The 19553-nt window shown below is 43.8% G+C and overlaps 1 protein-coding gene across 1 annotated transcript in view; it reads left to right on the forward strand.

Annotated features, from left to right (window-relative positions):
- The window catches only part of LOC311104647 (glutamate receptor 1-like), a gene marked incomplete at both ends in the record, with an annotated part of 152495 nt that overhangs the window by 83574 nt on the left and 49368 nt on the right, over window positions 1-19553 (forward strand). Inside the window, 5 exons of the mRNA XM_084146500.1 lie at window positions 216-374; window positions 1030-1197; window positions 4463-4567; window positions 4782-4895; window positions 18380-18586. Of these exons, the coding sequence (XP_084002626.1) occupies window positions 216-374; window positions 1030-1197; window positions 4463-4567; window positions 4782-4895; window positions 18380-18586 (753 nt within the window). The remainder of the gene's footprint in view (window positions 1-215; window positions 375-1029; window positions 1198-4462; window positions 4568-4781; window positions 4896-18379; window positions 18587-19553) is intronic.

Below are 19553 nucleotides of genomic sequence, written 5' to 3' on the forward strand. Positions count from 1 at the left end.
TATTTCTTCATTTCATCCTAAAAACATGAAACTAGAGAAAGTAATTGATTCCTCTAAATGTTTAACTTGTTTTTCTGTCTGTCTTTTTCTCTCTGTCTGTCTATGCGTCCATCCGTCTCTATATCCTCTCTCTGTCTGTCTGTCTGTCCATCCGTCCATCCGTCTCTATATCATCTCTCTGTCTGTCTGTCCTCTCTGCATCCGCTTCCTATCAGGGTTTTCTGGACATTGACCTAACAGACCTGAGGAAAGGCGGGGCCAACATCACAGGCTTCCAGCTGGTCAACTACACAGAGCAGAATGTCAGCCGTACCATTCAGCAGTGGATGGAGTTCGAAAACAAAGACGCCAAGGTCCCCAAGAGACGCCTGAAGGTACTGCATTGCACTGCACAGACATACAAACAAGTCTCTCTAGACAGACGGGTTGCAATGTTCCAATGCTCCAGCTTAACATGTCAGTACAAGTTCCGGCATCAGTTGGGACAGAGTACGACTCGGAAATCGGACACGCTTCTCCGGTCATCTCGCTGCATATCATCTCGCTCCATCACATCGCTGCATATCCAATTTCCTCCAGCATTGTAAGTCCTGCTTCCCAAACTCGTGATTTGTTGAGTGAGTTGTATGTCTGAAGAGGACCCTCCCTTGAAATGTCCATGAGAATCCGACATCCTCCCCAGACCTTGTGGCGTTGCCTATCTTACGTTGCTCCCAGGTCTGGAAGCACACACACACACACACACACACCGAAAGGCACACTTAAGGCAATCTCTGCTCTGAACTCTGTATAATGTTCTCTCCTCTGATCTCTCTATAATGATCTCTGCTCTGATCTCTCTATAATGATCTCTGCCTTACTTGCTTTCATCACCCTCCTCTTGAATTTGTTTTATCATAAGCAAACCCTCTCAATATGTGGTGTTTTAAGTGTAATGAGGATGTCTCTCTCTCGCTCTCTCTCTCTTTCTCTCTCTCGCTCTCTCTCGCTCGCACCACTCCATCCCCCCTTCTCTCTCTCTGTCTGTAGTACACCGGAGCATTGACATATGACGGGGTTAAGGTGATGTCTACAGCGTTCCAGAACCTTCGGAAACAGCGGATAGACATCTCTCGCCGTGGCAACGCAGGCGAATGCCTCGCCAACCCGCCCGCACCCTGGGGCCAAGGCATAGATATACAGAGAGCCCTGCAACAGGTACACACACACACACACACACCAAAATGTCTGGACCCGAGGGCCATGGCAAAGACATTCAGAGAATCTTATAACAGGTACATACACCACAAACTACTCTGCTGGTAGAAATGAGAGATACACCCACACACTCTTACATAGACACACACAAGCACAACAACATACACAGACAAGCTCCTGAGTGGCACGTTGGCTAACCCATCCTGAGTCAAGCCCTGCTGAACAAATTAGATCTCTATTCTGTCACCTAACATTCCCATTTAGTCACCTATGAGCTTCCTGGATGGAATGTGACATCACATTAGGTAAACAAAACCTGCAGGCAATAAAACCTGGCTGTGATCATCATAGAATATGACATCAACAATGGAGTTTAGTAATGCAATGTTCCGAGATGGGAATGAAATAAAGCACTTGGTTTAGTATTACCGAAAGGGTGAGCGAGCAGCCAGGTCACTCAAGATTCACTTCGAAATTAGATGTCAATCCATGTCCTGAGGAAGTCAGGAGATGCCTTCAAAACCCGCCACTAGGGGCAGCGATGAGTGCTTTTACCATCAAGTAAGCTTGGGTTTTGCTAGGGTGGTGATGATGGATGGACGTAGACACTCATTTCTGTGTGTTTTTGTTTAATACTATCCCAAACTTTAACCCTTAACTTAACCATTCAGAATTAGTACAGGAGGAGCCGCATAAAGGAGCAGTCGTAGCAGTAGGAGCAACCCAGGGTGTCAAAAACACCTCGAAATTTGAGGTTTGGAGAAACTTGGATAAACATCAGGGCCCGGTTGCAGAAAACATCTTAAATGTTTCCCTTTACCTAAGGGAATTGTTTAAAGGTGTTACACATTTCCTTAGGTTATAATTTTACTGTAGTTTGAAGGCATGTACGGCAGAAAGCGTCTCTGGTTACTGTTGAGACGACCTGATTCACTGAATCAACGTCTCACCAAAGAGATCACATTTATTCAAGACAGAAGAAACTAATTGATATAGAAGATAATAAAACGGTTATTTTTGTTACATTTTTCTCAACTTGTTTCTATTACTACCTAGCACTCAAGCTAACTTACAGAGTAGGTAGCTAGCTAGCCAGCTAGCTTTGTAGCCATGGATTGTGCACCTTCCATTGTTTAGCTAAGTAGCTAGCTAGCTGGTTGATGTTTTCCCTTTGAAACCAGGGCAGAGGAAAACATTCACCTCCACAAGTGCTGTTTACATTGATATCCATACTGAATGAAGCACTTAAGGGACCTCATGGGCACCCTTCACTTTTTCACTTCATTTAAGGGGAACATTTGCCTTAAAATGTTTTGTGCAACTGACTTTAAGTTAAGGAAACTTCAAAGGAAACTTTAAGGGAAAAGATAAGGGGGAAATTAAGTTAAGATTTATTATGCAACCAGGCCCAGAATCTGAAGTAAAATTGTTTAAACCGATATGAGAGAGAGAGAGAGAGAGAGAAGGGGGGGAGACAGACAGGGAGAGAGAGAGAGAGAGAGAGAGAGAGAGAGAGAGAAGGGGGGGTGACAGACAGAGAGAGAGAGAGAGAAGAGGGGGAGACAGAGAGAGAGAGAGAGAGAGAGAGAGAGAGAGAGAGAGAGAAGGGGGGGAGACAGACAGAGAGAGAGAGAGAGAGAGAGAGAGAGAGAGAGAGAGAGAGAGATAGAGAAGGGGAGAGAGAGAGAGAGAGAGAGAGAGAGAGAGAGAGAGAGAGAGAGAGAGAGAGAGAGAGAGATAGAGAGAGAGAGAGAGAGAGAAGGGGGGGGAGACAGACAGAGAGAGAGAGAGAAGGAGGGAGACAGGGCCCAATAGGTTTTCAGACACAAACTGAATAAATCAATGTTGCTGTGCGATTATTAGTAATTGCCCTAGACGTGCCTGCAGAGGAATATGCCATGAACTGGATTGATTATCAATATCTGCTAGCAGATGGGGAGCTGTTTTCTGGTACTGACAACATTACTAATTGGATCAAATCAAATCAAATGTTATTTGTCACATGCGCCGAATACAACAGGTGTAGACCTTACAGTGAAATGCTTACTTACAAGCCCTTAACCAACAATGCAGTTTTAAGAATGAATGCCCCAAAAAATCACAAAAAAACATAATAATACGAAATAAAAGTAACAAATAATTAAAGAGCAGCAGCAAAAATTACAATAGCGAGGCTATATACAGGGGGTACCGGTACCGAGTCAATGTGCGGGGGCTCCGGTTAGTCAAGGTCATTGAGGTAATATGTACTCATGTAGTCATTAAGATGTTATTGTATTGATATTTTAGTTGGGCCCTTGACTTAAGCTTTTAAACAGACAGATGCTCTCAGTCTCACACTGGTCTCTCTGGTGTGGCTCTGTGGAACTGTGGTCTAATTGATGCACACACACACACACACATACTCACACACTCACACACAGTGCCTCCACGGCTGTGTCTAGCTGTGGTCTGGTATGAGTGAATGCAGCCATCTGCCTGTGGATAGAGAGGAGATTGATGCCCCGCTCGCTCAATTAAACTCATCATGCTGCCAACACTAACATGCTGCACTGAACACACGCTACACACACACACACTACACACTTAAACACACACACACACTCACACGCATACACTGAGTGTACAAAACATTAGGAAAACCTTCCTAATATTGTGTTGCACCCCCTAGAAACCCAGTAGCGTTGCAGTTCTTGACACACTCAAACCGGTGCGCCTGGCACCTACTACCATACCCTGTTCAAAGGCACTTAAATATTTAGTCTTGTCCATTCACCCTCTGAATGGCACACATACACAATCCATGTCTCAGTTGTGTCAAGGCTTAAAACTCCTTCATTAACCTGTCTCCTCTCCTTCATCTACACTGGTTGAAGTGGGTTTAACAGGTGACATCAATAAGGGATCATAGCTTTCACCTGGATTTACCTGGTCAGTCTATGTCATAGAAAGAGCAGGTGTTCCTAATGTTTTGAACACACACACACACACACACACACACACACACACACACACACACACACACACACACACACACACACACACACACACACACACATAATAATGTACACGCTACACACACATGTTCCGTTGAACATCCAGACAAGGCTCTTGGAGAAACAGAACTCCAGCTGATGTTCTCTGTCAATGAGGCTAATACAATAAGACTTTCTTATGAGTCCTACACCTAAAAACCTACATCGTAACTGCTTCCTGTGTCTCTGTGTTATTGGTGCTGTCCTTCCTGTCCCTCCCCGTGTGTCAGGTGCGTATCGATGGCCTGACGGGTCATATCCAGTTCAATGAGAAAGGACGCAGGACCAACTTCTCCGTCAGTGTCATGGAGCTTGCCCCCTCTGGACCTAAGAAGGTGAGTCATGAGGTCTGTAGGATCTTATGGGATCTTATGGGATCTAGTGGGATCTTATAGGATATTTTTGATGTCATGTGTGAGGATTCATGTCCATTAGTGTTTCATTGCAGTCTCATATCATATCTGTACAGTACAGTATCAGATCAAATCAAGGTTTCCTTCATAGCCTGTCAGTTTCTTCACTTGTCTGTTTATCTTGTGTGTGTATCAGGTGGGCTACTGGACCGAGGACGAGAAGTACGTGAGCACAGCTACCTTCATGAGAGGCAGCAACGACAGCAGCTACGGCCTACAGAACAGGACCTACATAGTTACCACCATCCTGGTCAGTGTGTGTGTGTGTGTTTATGTGTGTGTGTGTGTGTGTCGGGGTTTCCGTTAGGAAAATGTGGCACTGGACATCCACATTTGACTGGCAGCATTTTAATTTACCGGACATTTGAGAAATTTACCGGACCCATATGCATTGGGTGCGTAACCTGATTAGGGCGTCCACCCACGGTGCTCAGAATAACAGAAATCACATTTAGATTATGGTCATTCATATTTAAAAAATATGCAAGTCGAGGATGCAACGACGTGCGGTCCTTCTTACCAAATTCTGATGCGCACTTTGAAGATGTTAGAATAACTGTACACATTTACTTTTCCTCAGCCAACAAGTCGAGTAATGAACAGCAAAATCACTAGCCTATGTCAATCTACTATATCCCATAGTAGAAAAGTTGACCTATTCTATTGGTCAGTTTGTCGAGAAAGAAATAGCCTGTTCCAAACAGACTCTGGGACAGTTGTGAGACGATAGATCCCAAATTCATACAACCAGTAGGCCTAGGCTACATTAAAAAAATTAACGTTAAAAAGCAATGAGGCTCGTGCAACAGATCAGAGCGTTTAGCTTAAAACGTTGATAAAGTATTATTTATTCACATTATAGGCGCAGCAATGCAAACAAGACAGTAGGCTACGCGCGAATGTTCGTTCCGTAATGCAATTTGCTGGAAAACACCATTGTCAAAAGCGAGCGGTTTCATATGAAAGAGATGAAAATATCAGTTAGAAATGAAGAAAGAGGGGAGATCTAATATGACTCGGATTGTGCCTTTGGCTACTGGACAATGAAATAAAGTTGATATAAAATAATTGCCTCCTCGGAAATGGTCTGATTTTGGCTAGGCTACTTTGAAGCAAGGTAAGACATGCCTCATAATATGTAGTAAAACAGGTTTCCAACAATTACGTATATGTTTTCAAAATGCATACTACCTCCAGCTCATTGCAGTGGTGTGTGACGCGCTGATGAAGCCTGCCTTTAAAAAAATTAAAATATTCCAAAAGCCGACTAATACCGGCTAACGGAACCCTGGTGTGTGTGTGTGTGTGTGTGTGTGTGTGTGTGTGAAAGAGTTAATCTTAGCCCTGACAAGACAGAAATTCCCACTGACACAGACACATTTCCGTCCCTTCTTTCCTTCTCTCCTGGCCACTCTGTTAGCCTATAGCCTGTTTCTTATTTCAGTCACATCGCGGACTCACAGAGACTTTACTCAGTAGTGATGTAATGTGAGGATGTGTTCTCCTCCCTGCTGCTTCCTTCGCTTCCCCAGGCCCTTTGATGTCTCCTGCCCACAGACAGGAGCTCTAGCTTGGGGTAGTGGGAGGTGGGGGGTATGGAGGATAGGCTCCAGGACCTCTAGCTTGGGGTAGTGGGAGGTGGGGGGTATGGAGGATAGGCTCCAGGACCTCTAGCTTGGGGTAGTGGGAGGTGGGGGGTATGGAGGATAGGCTCCAGGAGCTCTAGCTTGGGGTAGTGGGAGGTGGGGGGTATGGAGGATAGGCTCCAGGACCTCTAGCTTGGGGTAGTGGGAGGTGGGGGGTATGGAGGATAGGCTCCAGGACCTCTAGCTTGGGGTAGTGGGAGGTGGGGGGTATGGAGGATAGGCTCCAGGACCTCTAGCTTGGGGTAGTGGGAGGTGGGGGGTATGGAGGATAGGCTCCAGGACCTCTAGCTTGGGGTAGTGGGAGGTGGGGGGTATGGAGGATAGGCTCCAGGACCTCTAGCTTGGGGTAGTGGGAGGTGGGGGGTATGGAGGATAGGCTCCAGGACCTCTAGCTTGGGGTAGTGGGAGGTGGGGGGTATGGAGGATAGGCTCCAGGACCTCTAGCTTGGGGTAGTGGGAGGTGGGGGGTATGGAGGATAGGCTCCAGGAGCTCTAGCTTGGGGTAGTGGGAGGTGGGGGGTATGGAGGATAGGCTCCAGGAGCTCTAGCTTGGGGGTAGTGGGAGGTGGGGGGTATGGAGGAAGGAGGAAAGGATTACTGTCCTTAATCTATCAGGAAGGCTTGGTGCCTTTACAGGCAGACATAGTATAGTTTTAAGGCCAGGCTATGGACCTGAATCTAAGTTTTGGGTTTTCTTTCTGTGGAATCGCCTTTAAAAAATATATATACAGTGGGGAAAAAAAGTATTTAGTCAGCCACCAATTGTGCAAGTTCTCCCACTTAAAAAGATGAGAGAGGCCTGTAATTTTCATCATAGGTACACGTCAACTATGACAGACAAAATGAGAAAAAAAATTCAAGAAAATCACATTGTAGGATTTTTAATGAATTTATTTGCAAATTATGGTGGAAAATAAGTATTTGGTCAATAACAAAAGTTTCTCAATACTTTGTTATATACCCTTTGTTGGCAATAAAAAAGGGTCAAACGTTTTCTGTAAGTCTTCACAAGGTTTTCACACACTGTTGCTGGTATTTTGGCCCATTCCTCCATGCAGATCTCCTCTAGAGCAGTGATGTTTTGGGGCTGTCGCTGGGCAACACGGACTTTCAACTCCCTCCAAAGATTTTCTATGGGGTTGAGATCTGGAGACTGGCTAGGCCACTCCAGGACCTTGAAATGCTTCTTACGAAGCCACTCCTTCGTTGCCCGGGCGGTGTGTTTGGGATCATTGTCATGCTGAAAGACCCAGCCACATTTCATCTTCAATGCCCTTGCTGATGGAAGGAGGATTTCACTCAAAATCTCACGATACATGGCCCCATTCATTCTTTCCTTTACACGGATCAGTCGTCCTAGTCCCTTTGCAGAAAAACAGCCCCAAAGCATGATGTTTCCACCCCCATGCTTCACAGTAGGTATGGTGTTCTTTGGATGCAACTCAGCATTCTTTGTCCTCCAAACACGACGATTTGAGTTTTACCAAAAAGTTCTATTTTGGTTTCATCTGACCATATGACATTCTCCCAATCCTCTTCTGGATCATCCAAATGCACTCTAGCAAACTTCAGACGGGCCTGGACATGTACTGGCTTAAGCAGAGGGACACGTCTGGCACTGCAGGATTTGAGTCCCTGGCGGCGTAGTGTGTTACTGATGGTAGGCTTTGTGACTTTGGTCCCAGCTCTCTGCAGGTCATTCACTAGGTCCCCCCGTGTGGTTCTGGGATTTTTGCTCACCGTTCTTGTGATCATTTTGACCCCACGGGGTGAGATCTTGCGTGGAGCCCCAGATCGAGGGAGATTATCAGTGGTCTTGTATGTCTTCCATTTCCTAATAATTGCTCCCTCAGTTGATTTCTTCAAACCAAGCTGCTTACCTATTGCAGATTCAGTCTTCCCAGCCTGGTGCAGGTCTACAATTTTGTTTCTGGTGTCCTTTGACAGCTCTTTGGTCTTGGACATAGTGGAGTTCGGAGTGTGACTGTTTGAGGTTGTGGACAGGTGTCTTTTATACTGATAACAAGTTCAAACAGGTGCAGTTAATACAGGTAATGAGTGGAGAACAGGAAACTTTTGTTATTGACCAAATACTTATTTTCAACCATAATTTGCAAATAAATTCATAAAAAATCCTACAATGTGATTTTCTGGATTTTTTTTCCTCAATTTGTCTGTCATAGTTGATGTGTACCTATGATGAAAATTACAGGCCTCTCTCATCTTTTTAAGTGGGAGAACTTGCACAATTGGTGGCTGACTAAATACTTTTTTTCCCCACTGTATATATATATATGTTTACTATGGGCACAACCACGTTTTCTTTCAAAGAGGAATTATTACACTGTAGACTGGATACATGCCGTTCAAGAACCCTCATCAACGATCAGACATTAGATATACAGTGAGGGAAAAAAGTATTTGATCACCTGCTGATTTTGTACGTTGGCCCACTGACAAAGAAATGATCAGTCTATCATTTTAATGGTAGGTTAATTTGAACAGTAAGAGACAGAATAACCACAAAAGAATCCAGAAAAACCCATGTCAAAAGTGTTATAAATTGATTTGCATTTTAATGAGGGAAATAAGTATTTGACCCCCTCTCAATCAGAAAGATTTCTGGCTCCCAGGTGTCTTTTATACAGGTAACGAGCTGAGATTAGGAGCACACTCTTAAAGGGAGTGCTCCTAATCTCAGTTTGTTATCTGTATAAAAGACACCTGTCCACAGAAGCAATCAATCAATCAGATTCCAAACTCTCCACCATGGCCAAGACCAAAGAGCTCTCCAAGGATGTCAGGGACAAGATTGTAGACCTACACAAGGCTGGAATGGGCTACAAGACCATCGCCAAGCAGCTTGGTGAGAAGGTGACAACAGTTGGTGCGATTATTCGCAAATGGAAGAAACACAAAATAACTGTCAATCTCCCTCGGCCTGGGGCTCCATGCAAGATCTCACCTCGTGGAGTTGCAATGATCATGAGAATGGTGAGGAATGAGCCCAAAACTACACGGGAGGATCTTGTCAATCATCTCAAGGCAGCTGGGACCATAGTCACCAAGAAAACAATTGGTAACACACTACGCCGTGAAGGACTGAAATCCTGCAGCGCCCGCAAGATCCCCCTGCTCAAGAAAGCACATATACAGGGCCGTCTGAAGTTTGCCAATGAACATCTGAATTATTCAGTGGAGAACTGGGTGAAAGTGTTGTGGTCAGATGAGACCAAAATTGAGCTCTTTGGCATCAACTCAACTCGCCGTGTTTGAAGGAGGAGGAATGTTGCCTATGACCCCAAGAACACCATCCCCACTGTAAAACATGGAGGTGGAAACATTATGCTTTGGGGGTGTTTTTATGCTAAGGGGACAGGACAACTTCACCGCATCAAAGGAACGATGGACGGTCCCGTCAAATCTTGGGTGAGAACCTCCTTCCCTCAGCCAGGGCATTGAAAATGGGTCGTGGATGGGTATTCCAGCATGACAATGACCCAAAACACACGGCCAAGGCAACAAAGGAGTGGCTCAAGAAGAAGCACATTAAGGTCCTGGAGTGGCCTAGCCAGTCTCCAGACCTAAATCCCATAGAAAATCTGTGGAGGAAGCTGAAGGTTCGAGTTGCCAAACATCAGCCTCGAAACCTTAATGACTTGAATAAGATCTGCAAAGAGGAGTGGGACAAAATCCCTCCTGAGATGTGTGCAAACCTGGTGGCCAACTACAAGAAACGTCTGACCTCTGTGATTGCCAACAAGGGTTTTGCCACCAAGTACTAAGTCATGTTTTGCAGAGGGGTCAAATACTTATTTCCCTCATTAAAATGCAAATCAATTTATAACATTTTTGACATGCGCTTTTCTGGATTTTTTTGTTGTTATTCTGTCTCTCACTGTTCAAATAAACCTACCATTAAAATTATAGACTGATTATTTCTTTGTCAGTGGGCAAACGTACAAAATCAGCAGGGGATCAAATACTTTTTTCCCTCACTGTAACTGGATGCATTAGAATACATTGATTCTCTCTGCTTTTAAGATGTTAGGAAGGAATGAAAGAAGAACGGGTGCATTTCTAGAACATCTGTCCAAAGCCATGGTGTTGTGTGTGTGTGTGTGTGTGTGTGTGTGTGTGTGTGTTGGTACTCCGCCTGAGAGGCAGCCGGTCTCTGTTGACCTATTATAGGTCAGTGAGAGAGTGAGTCCTAGTGGACCTGCTATCTGTGTGTTTCTGTGTGGCGTGTGTGTGTGTGTGTGTGTGTTGGCCTGTCAAACTGCCCTGAAACTGACCTTTCCCTCCACTCCCTCCCTGGGGTCCTGTCTCTCTGCCAGACCTAGAGGCTCTGTGTGTAGCGATGATTACCTTCAACTCATCCGTAACCAGCAGGGCGACAGTTATTACCATAACACACAGAGGAAAACTGGCCTCTACAGCAGCTGATAAAATGTGGAATAAGGATTTGGGCGCTCAGCGCAGTCTTAGCTTAAATTGCTACTGTAGCTTGAAACGACTTGGTTCTCCTCCACTACTTCCTCCAGTGTACCATTACTGCTCTGGACATCTGGCTCATCTAGAGCTCTATCGCTCTTTGACATTTTTTCTTATTTAGTGTGGTTCCCAACTAGCACATTTGGTTCCTTGGAAGTTGTTGGAGCGTACGTTTTTGGTTTCCCATTGGTTCTGGGAATGAAGCCATACGTTTCATGACCGGTAAAACTGAACGTTTTTTTAAACATTCTGAGAACGGAAGTGAAAATTTCACCTTTTCTGGGAATGTTACATTTTAGTTGCAGGGAGGTTCTGAGAACGTTTTACTATGGTTCCCTGAATGTTTTCCTGGGAGGTTTTATTAACGTTCTGAGAACGGATAAGTTATTTTGAGGTTTTTTAATAACTTTCTTAAAACGTTCACTGAATGTTTCAATAAGATTTGTAATAACGCTGCTAGCTTAGTTTGGGTTAACTGTTCTGAACTCCAAGCACAGATAGGACACATGGAAATTCATTTCCTTAGGCATTAATCATGCAAACACATTTCTTTTTTATTGTGGCACGGTGTCAGTGAGATTTGAACCTATGATCTTATGTTCTCTATCATTGAAATTAGTCCACTGCATCCACCAAGATGGAGTTAGCATGCCATGTTTTTTAACTCATAAACATGGCATGCTAAAAAGATGTTCATTTTAGTCTATTCAAACAGAACCCATTTCAAAGGAAACAAGCACTCATTAAGATCAGGTGTGGCCGATTAGTGGTCGCACACCTGAACACACTTAACAAGATAGAGGATAGAGAGAGTTTTGTTGATGCTGAGAACAGATTTTTTATGTTTTTCAATAACATTCTGAGAACGTTCTTTGAACATTACTAATGTTTTCTTGTGGTTTTTATGGAACCTGACTTTAAATAGAACTGCATGGAAACCTGCAGAAAACGTGATGCTGAAGTGCTGAAATTCCCACAGAAGACCGTTGTTTCTTTACGTTTCTTGGAACAATTTGAGAACATTAATTTAAATAGAACCATAAGGAATCCTGGTGGAAACGTTATACTGAAATATTGAAATTCCCACTGGAGATGGTTGTTTCTTAACATTCTCTGAACTATTTGAGAACATTCCCAATGTCAAACCAGTTGGAGAACATTCCTAGAACACTACCAATGTAACCATGTTTGAACTTTTAGGAAAGGTTCTGTTAAAGTAATGAAATACCAAGAAAATAATGTTATTTTGTCAAGTTCCTTAAAGGTGCTGAGAATGTTCCAAAGCCAAGCAACTATCCTGCACCATTCCCAGAACGTTGTGGGAAGGTCGTATGCAAAATAACCATAGGACAACCACGCCCTCACCAAGCTCTACGAAACATATGGTTCTTAGAACGTTATGAGCTAGCTGAGTGAGTGAGTGAGTGAGTGAGTGAATGAGTGAGTGAGTGAGTGAGTGAGTGAGTGAGTGAGTGAGTGAGTGAGTGAGTGAGTGAGTGAGTGAGTGAGTGAGTGAGTGAGTGAGTGAGTGAGTGAGTGAGTGAGTGAGTGAGTGAGTGAGTGAGTGAGTGAGTGAGTGAGTGAGAGTGAGTACAGGGCCTCAGGTGTCATGTCAGCTGTAATCTTGCCAGGATGTCCAATATCTCTGAAAAGGTCCAATTGGTTGCCTAGCTGGTAGAACAGGAATAGGATAACCTCTCAGGACAGAGGTGGGCTGTCAGTGATTGTCTGCTCTACCCTCCCGCACGTGTGTGGGCCACTAGTAAACCTGTCAGTGTCAGGTTCACCAGGTGCCTTTGTGATGTCGATATAATGAACCTCCAGGATACCAGGCAGGCAGCACCGCCATAATGATAAAATATAATGATCTTCCTGGGTCGAATATTACGCCACAGTTGTGAAAGGGCCATACATCATGAAATAGATCATTGTGTAACTGACCAACTGTAGGCCTACTCCATGGTTGTGACAATATAATGATTCATGAAGATCAATTGTTCAATGATCTTTCTTGGTTTACATTTTAGTCATTTAGCAGACGCTCTTATCCAGAGCGACTTACAGTTAGTGAATACATATTTTTTTTATACTGGCCCCCCGTGGGAATCGAACCCACAACCCTGGCGTTGCAAACGCCATGCTCTATCAACTGAGCTACATCCCTGCCGGCCATTCCCTCCCCTACCCTGGACGACGCTGGGCCAATTGTCTGCCGCCCATGAGTCTCCCGGTCGCGGCCGGCTGCGACAGAGCCTGGATGCGAACCAGGATCTCTAGTGGCACAGTTAGCACTGCGATGCAGTGCCTTAGACCACTGCGCCACTCAGGAGACAAATTTAATTGTAGTCCTATTAACAATTATTATTCCACCGTGGCTGTGGCTTAATGATCGAACATTAACCATGTTATTGAAATACCTCTCCAGGAGAGTTCCTCAAATGAACAATGCATTACTAGCTCCATTCTATTCCATTACTGTGTTAGCTGCTACTTTGTATATTCTCCTGAATATGAAGCATACATCTATGGTCTCATCTTGAGGAAACTGGTGATAAACTTTATGAGCTGGTAACATTTTATTTCTCACCTCCCCAGGGCTGTGTATGAATATTACATCATTCCAATGTCCCTCTTTGAAAATATTATGTCAGCTACTTAAGTATGGTGTGATACGAGTTCCTATTAAATCCATCCAAAATTGAGCTTCAATGTGTCAATATTTTAACGGTATTGTAAACCTAAATTAATGAATTACCTTCTCTGAAGGGCCTGTGGGTTCGATGATAAAGAATCTGGTTACAAGGAGTTATTTTCTATCGTTTATTCCGTCCAAGTAGCAGCAGCATAAACTTGTGTGGCATAACAGGTTACATCTCCATCACTTCACTTCTCTGTCACTCACACAGAAATCTTTCACCTGAAGTGAAGGGTATTTTCGGAATAAAAAAATCCCTAACATAAAATCTCAGTGGCGATGCCATAGAAAATCTCGGATATAAAGTATATATTTTCTGATTATAAAAACCAGTATCTGTACTTCCCTATCAAATTAACTATGAAAAGAACAGTTCTCTCTCTCTCCTTAGAATAGGGTAGGAATCCCTGTGGCGCTGATTCACTAGACCTGTCAGGCAACTAGTGCACTCTCCAAACTCCTGCTTTTGTTTCCGCATTCGAAATGTTTGTTAATGTTTTCCCAAGTTAAACTAGCATACATTTCTGTTAAATCTATATTCCACGTTAACATACAATAATCTCTAGCATTACATTTAATTCCTTAACGTTTACTGCAACATTGTAGAAATGTTGTTTCATTTCGGTACAATATTGTTGCATTTCACTTACCATTTCCAATCCTGTGAGTGGGCGCAATGTGTATCCCTTTCCTGTAGACAAATGACCTAGTGACCTCATGGGTGGAATGTTATTAATATTTTTCATAATTTCATAATTAATCAACATTATTATTTTTTTAAACAGCTGAAAATCCTGTGTTTCTATGTCAAACGGTTTTTGTTGTAGTTCAGTCTTCTGTGATGTACACTACCGTTCAATCGTATCCTGTTGTAGGAGGAAATTGGCTCCAATCAAGCGCCATCCACAGGGTATGGCATGGCGTTGCAAAATGGAGTGATAGCCTTCCCCTCTTCAAGATCCCTTTTACCCTGTACAAATCTCCCACTTTACCACCACCAAAGCACCCCCAGACCATCACATTGCCTCCACCATGCTTGACAGATGGCATCAAGCACTCCTCCAGCGTCTTTTCATTTGGTCTGCGTCTCACAAATGTTCTTCTTTGTGATCCGAACACCTCAAACTTCGATTTGTCTGTCCATAACACTTTTTTCCAATCTTCCTCTGTCCAGTATCTGTGTTATTTTGCCCATCTTAATCTTTTATTTTTATTGGCCAGTCTGAGATATGGCTTTTTCTTTGCAACTCTGCCTAGAAGGTCAGCATTCCGGAGTTGCCTCTTCACTGTTGACGTTGAGACTGGTGTTTCGTGGGTACTATTTAATTAAGCTGCCAGTTGAGGACCTGTGAGGCGTCTGTTTCTCAAACTAGACACTCTAATGTATTTGTTCTCTTCCTCAGTTGTGCACCGGGGCCTCCCACTCCTCTTTCTATTCTGGTTAGAGCCAGTTTGCGCTGTTCTGTGAAGGTAGTACACAGCGTTGTACGAGATCTTCAGTTTCTTGGCAATTTCTCGCATGGAATAGCCTTAATTTCTCAGAACAAGAATAGACTGACGAGTTTCAGAAGAAAGTTATTTGTTTCTGGCCATTTTGATCCTGTAATCGAACCCGCAATTGCTGATGCTCCAGATACTCAACTAGTCTCAAGAAGGCCAGTTGTATTGCTTCTTTAATCAGCACAACCGTTTTAAGCTGTGCTAACATAATTGCAAAAGGGTTTTCTTTTTTTTTGTATTTTACCCCCATTTTCTCCCCAATTCCGTGGTATCCAATTGGTAGTTACAGTCTTGTCCCATCACTGCAACTCCCGTACGGACACGGGAGAGGCGAAGGTCGAGAGTCGTGCGTCCTCCGAAACACAACCCAACCGAGCCGCACTGCTTCTTGACGCAATGCCCGCTTAACCCGGAAGCCAGCCGCAACAGTGTGCCGGAGGAAACACCATACACCTGGCGACCGAGTTAGCGTGCACTGTGCCCGGCCCACCACAGGAGTCGCTAGTGCGTGATGGGACAAGAACATCCCTGCCGGCCAAACCCTCCCCTACCCTGGACGACGCTGGGCCAATTGTGCGCCACCCAATGGGTCTCCCAAGCGCGGCCGGCTGTGACAGAGCCTGGACTTGAACCAGGATCTCTAGTGGCACAGCTAGCACTGCGATGCAGTGCCTTAGACCACTGCGCCACTCGGGAAGCCGCAAAAGGGTTTTCTAATGATCAATTAGCCTTTTAAAATGATAAACTTGGATTAGCAAACACAACGTGCCATTGGAACACAGGACTGATGGTTGCTGATAATGGGCCTCTGTACGCCTATGTAGATATTCCATAAAAAATCAGCCGTTTCCAGCTACAATAGCCATTTACAACATTAACAATGTCTACAGTCTACTAGTGTGTATATAATGTGTAATATTGGGATGCAAACTCAACATTTAATACATTTCAACTCTATATCTGACATGGTACAGGTATCTTATTTTTAAAAGCTCATAGCCATTTGTGTGCGGTGTATACTTTTGTTTCAAAGTAGATTTGTTTAAGACTGCCAAGAAACACTGTGTGACCCTGATTTAGCCCACAGCAGTAAAAGGTTAAAGTCCACATACACATTTGCATGACTCATGAGGTAGATCATTCTATAAATGACTAATATACGATGTAATTAATGATTTTGGATTATGCATTTTACATTGAATACCAGTTGTCATTTTGACGGTGATACAGTGCATTCGGAAAGTATTCAGACCCCTTGACGTTTTCCACAATTTGTTACGTTACAGCCTTATTCTAAAATTGATTAAATTGTTTTTTTTCCCTCCTCATCTACACACAATACCCCATAATGACAAAGCAAAAACTGGTTTTAGAAATGTTAGCAAATTGATTTAAAAAAAACGGAAATATCACATTTACATAAGTATTCAGACCCTTTACTCAGTACTTTGTTGATGCACCTTTGGCAGCGATTACAGCCTCGAGTCTTCTTGCGTATGACGCTACAAGCTTGGCACACCTGTATTTGGGGAGTTTCTCCCATTCTTCTCTGCAGATCCTCTCAAGCTCTGTCAGGTTGGATGGGGAGTGTCTCTCCAGAGATGTTTGATCGGGTTCAAGTCCGGGCTCTGGCTGGGCCACTCAAGGACATTCCGAGATTTGTCCCGAAGCCACTCCTGCGTTGTCTTGGCTGTGTGCTTAGGGTCGTTATCCTGTTGTAAGGTGAACCTTCGCCCCAGTCTGAGGTCCTGAGCGCTCTGGAGCAGGTTTTCATCAAGGATCTCTCTGTACTTTGCTCCGTTAATCTTTCCCTCAATCCTGACTAGTCTTCCAGTCCCTGCCGCTGAAAAACATTCACAAAGCATGTCGCTGCCACCACCATGCTTCACCGTAGGGATGGTGCCAGGTTTCCTCCAGACGTGACGCTTGGCATTCAGGCCAAAGAGTTCAATCTTGGTTTCATCAGACCAGAGAATCTTGTTTCTCATGGTCTGAGAGTCTTTAGGTGCCTTTTGGCAAACTCCAAGTGGGCTGTCATGTACCTTTTACTAAGGAGTGGCTTCCGTCTGGCCACTCTACCATAAAGGCCTGATTGGTGGAGTGCTGCAGAGATGGTTGTCCTTCTGGAAGGTTCTCCGATCTCCCCAGAGGAATTCTGGAGCTCTGTCAGAGTGACCATCGCGTTCTTGGTCACCTCTCCCCCGATTACTCAGTTTGGCCAGCATACAGCTCTAGGAAGAGTCTTGGTGGTTCCAAACTTCTTCCATTTAGGAATGATGGGGCCACTCTGTTCTTGGGGATCTTCAATGCTGCAGAAATTGGTTGGTACCCTTTCCCAGATATGTGCCTCGACACAATCCTGTCTCGGAGCTCTTTGGACAATTCCTTCGACATGCACTGTCAACTGTGGGACCTTAAATAGACAGGTGTGTGCCTTTCCAAATCATGTCCAATCAATTGAATTTACAACAGGTGGACTCCAAGTTGTAGAAACATCTCAAGGATGATCAATCGAAACAGGATGCACTTAAGCTCAATTTCGAGTCTGAATACTTAAATAAGGTATTTTTGCTTTTATTTTTAATACATTTGTGAACATTTCTAAAAACGTGTTTTCTTATTGTCATTATGGGGTATTGTGTGTAGATTGATGAGGGAAATGTTTTATTTAATCTATTTTAGAATAGGACTGTAACGTAACAAAATGTGGAAAAAGTAAAGGGGTCTGAATACTTTTCGAATACACTGTATGTCCCAGGGAGGGGCTAAGAGAATACAAATTCATTTTTTGGGGCTATTTTGCCGATTAATCTTGGTAATTGTGAGGGGAGGCTGATACCCCAACCTGAGTTTGAATGGAAAAGACAGATTAGAAGACAGATTAGCTCCAAGGCGTTTTCTTTTCATGAAGAAGATATTTTGATCAATTTGTAAACATCCACTTTTTATAATTTTGTATTGTCAATTTAATGTCTGGACAACCATCGTCAACTGTGGACCTAAATAAAATCACAACTTGTGCACCTGATCCTGCTGCCTCCTGCAACGTGTCTTCCCTTACGACTGCTACAAGGACCCTATTTTACAATCCCCATACTCTCTGTCAACGCAGTTAATCCACAGTCATACTAATGTTTCACATCATTACACTCCCTTGTACTAACCTTTATCAATCCATCCTATAAGGATCTTTTAATGTGATCATACTGGAACTGTATCCAGACTTGTGTTCAATTCCATTTCAATTCCAGTCAATTCAGAAAATAAACCTAATTCCAAAGGTTCCTCATTGAAAAGCATTGAAGAGAATAGGAATTGGAATTTCAGTGTACTTCCTGAATTGGAATTGAAATGGAATTGAGTCCAAACCTGAATGTATCCACCCTCCGTCTCCTACAGGAATCCCCATATGTGATGCTGAAGAAGAACCATGATCAGTTGTCAGGGAATGATAAGTATGAGGGTTACATTGTGGAGCTAGCCGCTGAGATCGCCAAGCACGTTGGGTACCACTACAAACTGAAGGTGGTCTCAGATGGGAAGTATGGAGCCAGAGACCCCGAGACCAAGATGTGGAACGGCATGGTCGGAGAGCTGGTGTACGGGGTGAGTGCTCATCAGATGGTTATTAGAACTTATAAGAGGGTTTGTAAATGCTCATAATGGGAGGCCATAATATATCTGGAGGTGGTTAACATTCATATTTGTTCAGTTTTCTATAACATAAGACACACTCTCTCTCTCCCTCCCGCTCTCTCTCCTTCCCTCTCTCTCTCTCTCTCTCCCTCCCGCTCTCTCTCTCTCCCTCCCGCTCTCTTTCCTCCCGCTCTCTCTCCCTCCCGCTCTCTCTCTCTCCCTCTCCCTCTCCCTCCCTCTCTCTCTCTCTCTCTCTCTCTCTCCCTCTCTCTCCCTCCCTCTCTCTCTCACTCCCTCCCGCTCTCTCTCCCTCCCTCTCTCTCTCCCTCCCTCTCTCTCTCCCTCTCTCTCTCTCTCTCTCTCTCTCGCTAAATTCAATTCAATTCAATTTCAATTCAAGGGGCTTTATTGGCATGGGAAACATATGTTAACATTGCCAAAGCAAGTGAAATAGATAATAAACTAAAGTGAAATAAACAATAAAAAATTTAACTGTAAACATTACAATCACAAAAGTTCCAAAAGAATAAAGACAATTAAAATGTCATATTAGGTCTATATACAGTGTTGTAACGATGTGCAAATAGTTAAAGTACAAAAGGGGAAATAAATAAACATAAATATGGGTTGTATTTACAATGGTGTTTGTTCTTCACTGGTTGCCCTTTTCTTGTGGCAACATGTCACAAATCTTGCTGCTGTAATGGCACACTGTGGTATTTCACCCAATAGATATAGTAGTTGATCAAAATTGGGTTTGTTTTACATTTTTTGGTGGGTCTGTGTAATCTGAAGGACATATGTGTCTCTAATATGGTCATACATTTGGCAGGAGGTTAGGAAGTGCAGCTCAGTCAGTTTCCACCTCATTTTGTGGGCAGTGTGCACATAGCCTGTCTTCTCTTGAGAGCCAGGTCTGCCTACCTCAATAGCAAGG

This window comes from Coregonus lavaretus (assembly GCF_964263955.1).
Source record: "Coregonus lavaretus genome assembly, chromosome: 29".
NCBI lineage: Eukaryota > Metazoa > Chordata > Actinopteri > Salmoniformes > Salmonidae > Coregonus > Coregonus lavaretus.